Below are 2,176 nucleotides of genomic sequence, written 5' to 3'. Positions count from 1 at the left end.
AACGCATTAGTTTGAAGGAATGGCCTCGAAAGTCTATTTTGATTCTTCGTGATAATTGATTCACTGTCTTTAGACGATGAGAGAATAATGACGTTCCTGCGCGGCTGCAAATTCTCCCTGGAAAAAACCAAACGAAAGCTGGATATGTACTTTACGATGCGCACAGCGTGTCCAGAGTTCTTTGCCAACCGCGACATCACTCGACCTGAACTGCAACACATTGCGCAACTCGGGTAAGCCCCTTTGGGTTTTTTCCGAGTCCAAACTGTGTTTTTTCCGTCGTTCAGCCACTTGCCGCCGTTGCCAGGTCTCACGCCCGACGGCAAGCGAATCGTTGTGATGCGTGGCAAAGACAAGGACATCGACACCCCGCCCCTGGGCGATGTTGCCAAAGTGGTGCTGATGATCGGCGACGTCCGATTGGCGGCGGAGGAGACTGGCGTGGCCGGCGACGTGTACATTCTGGACGCCAGCGTTGCCAGTGCCAGCCATTTTTCCAAAGTTTCACCCTCGCTGGCCAAGAAGTTTCTGGTTTGCGTGCAGGTGAGTTTGCCAGCTTCGCTGCGCAGCGTCGTACTTAAATCGAGTTCAATTCAATGGCAGGAAGCCTATCCGGTGAAGCTGAAGGAGGTCCATGTGGTGAACGTGTCGCCATTGGTCGATACGATAGTCCAGTTCGTCAAGCCCTTCCTCAAGGAGAAGATCCGGAACCGGATCTATCTGCATTCCAGCTTCGACACGTTGCACGAGAAGATCCCCAAGGAGATTTTGCCGGAGGAGTATGGCGGCACTGCCGGGAAACTGCAGGAGTTTCACGGTAAGTGGCGAGAGATTTTGGCGAGTGATTGAAGGTTCTGAACGGGCGATTGGGTTTCAGAGGCCTGGATGAAGAAGCTGGAAGAATATGGGCCGTGGTTTAGGGCGCAGGAGGACTTGAAGGCCGACGAGTCGAAGCGTCCGGGGAAGCCGACAAACTACGACGATCTGTTCGGCATCGATGGCAGCTTCCGGCAACTATCCATCGATTGATTCTTGCGTTTGATCATTAAAGGTGTACGTGTTGTTAATTAAGCCTCAAATTGTATTAAAAGCACTTATTGTTAAAAATAAACATTTTGAAAATACATGTTTTTCATTTTTAGAAGATACAATCAGTTGGTGATGCGAATTTTTGCTCCAAAAAGGTCTCGATAGTTTTACCGTTGCCGTTCCGCTATTTTTTTTGGCGGTGCAGATGCCCTTTATTAGCGAGAAAATATCAGGAGCAGGGGTTTTAGCGTTGCGTTATTTTTACGTCGATGTAGTTGCTCTGTATTGGCGCAATTGGCTGGCACATGGCTCCATATTACTTCGCAATATGGCAACACCGCTTTCACTGTGATGAGGTAAGACAGAGAAGCGGCTAGTTGTAGCCCCCTTGGAACACAACGTTGCCAGTATCTAATGTTATGTCAGGTATCGTGTCAAGTGTCAAATCTTACAAAGGTGAGGTTAGAACTGTTAAAAGTGGGAAGTGAAGGGGTTTGCTTTATGTCTGACCACGTTTTGACTTGAATGTGTCGAAGTAGTATCAGTGTTTTGTCGTAATAACGTACAAATAATAACTTTTATATCGTTTTACATCATTAGTTATGTCTATTTCCAATGTTTGCAATATTTGTCAAAAAAGCTTTTCAACATAGGGAAATCTCAATAAACATTATCGTATAAATCATGGTACCTCAGTGAATAAACTAAAATTGTGTTTGATTTTCTTTATAATTGTTATTTATGCAGGGTGTTCCCTAAATATGTTAAAATATTTTAGCAGCGTGTTCTCCTAGTCATTTTAGAGGGGGTCTTCCTAAGAACTTTTTTAATTTGAGGTCTCATTTTTGAGATATTTGATCTCCAGAATGGCGAAAAATATTAGTTTTTGTTGTTTTTCTTTAAAACGGTTAAATATTGGGAACTTAAATTTTGTTACACATTATAAGATAATTGAAAGCCATTCTATGGTAGTGTTTTGTAGTTCAGTTTACTTTTATACCGGGTAGAAATGTGGAACTCCTACTTTTGTCTTGTTCAGAACTTTTTTGTGTGCACTTAAACTTTTATCAAGATAATTTTTTTAATTACTACAAGTTATTTATCAATTTTTTATCTCTTATTGTTTTTTCCTACGGGCACTAGTTTG

At 43.0% G+C, this 2,176-nt stretch overlaps 1 protein-coding gene across 1 annotated transcript in view; it reads left to right on the top strand.

Moving 5' to 3' along the window:
- The window catches only part of LOC109543049 (alpha-tocopherol transfer protein-like), a 14,051-nt gene extending 12,927 nt beyond the window's left edge, over nucleotides 1–1,124 (top strand). The window contains exons 3-6 of the mRNA XM_019912570.2: nucleotides 74–233; nucleotides 288–543; nucleotides 604–817; nucleotides 878–1,124. Coding sequence (XP_019768129.2) covers nucleotides 74–233; nucleotides 288–543; nucleotides 604–817; nucleotides 878–1,029 — 782 coding nt within the window. The 3' untranslated portion in view covers nucleotides 1,030–1,124. The remainder of the gene's footprint in view (nucleotides 1–73; nucleotides 234–287; nucleotides 544–603; nucleotides 818–877) is intronic.
- Nucleotides 1,125–2,176: the final 1,052 nt, after the last annotated feature.

This window comes from Dendroctonus ponderosae, unplaced genomic scaffold (assembly GCF_020466585.1).
Source record: "Dendroctonus ponderosae isolate FM_Combo_2020 unplaced genomic scaffold, Dpon_F_20191213v2 Dpon_F_20191213_4, whole genome shotgun sequence".
Taxonomy (NCBI): Eukaryota; Metazoa; Arthropoda; class Insecta; order Coleoptera; family Curculionidae; genus Dendroctonus; species Dendroctonus ponderosae.
Note: the sequence above shows the minus strand (reverse complement) of the source record. Positions and strands in the feature narration are given on the sequence as shown.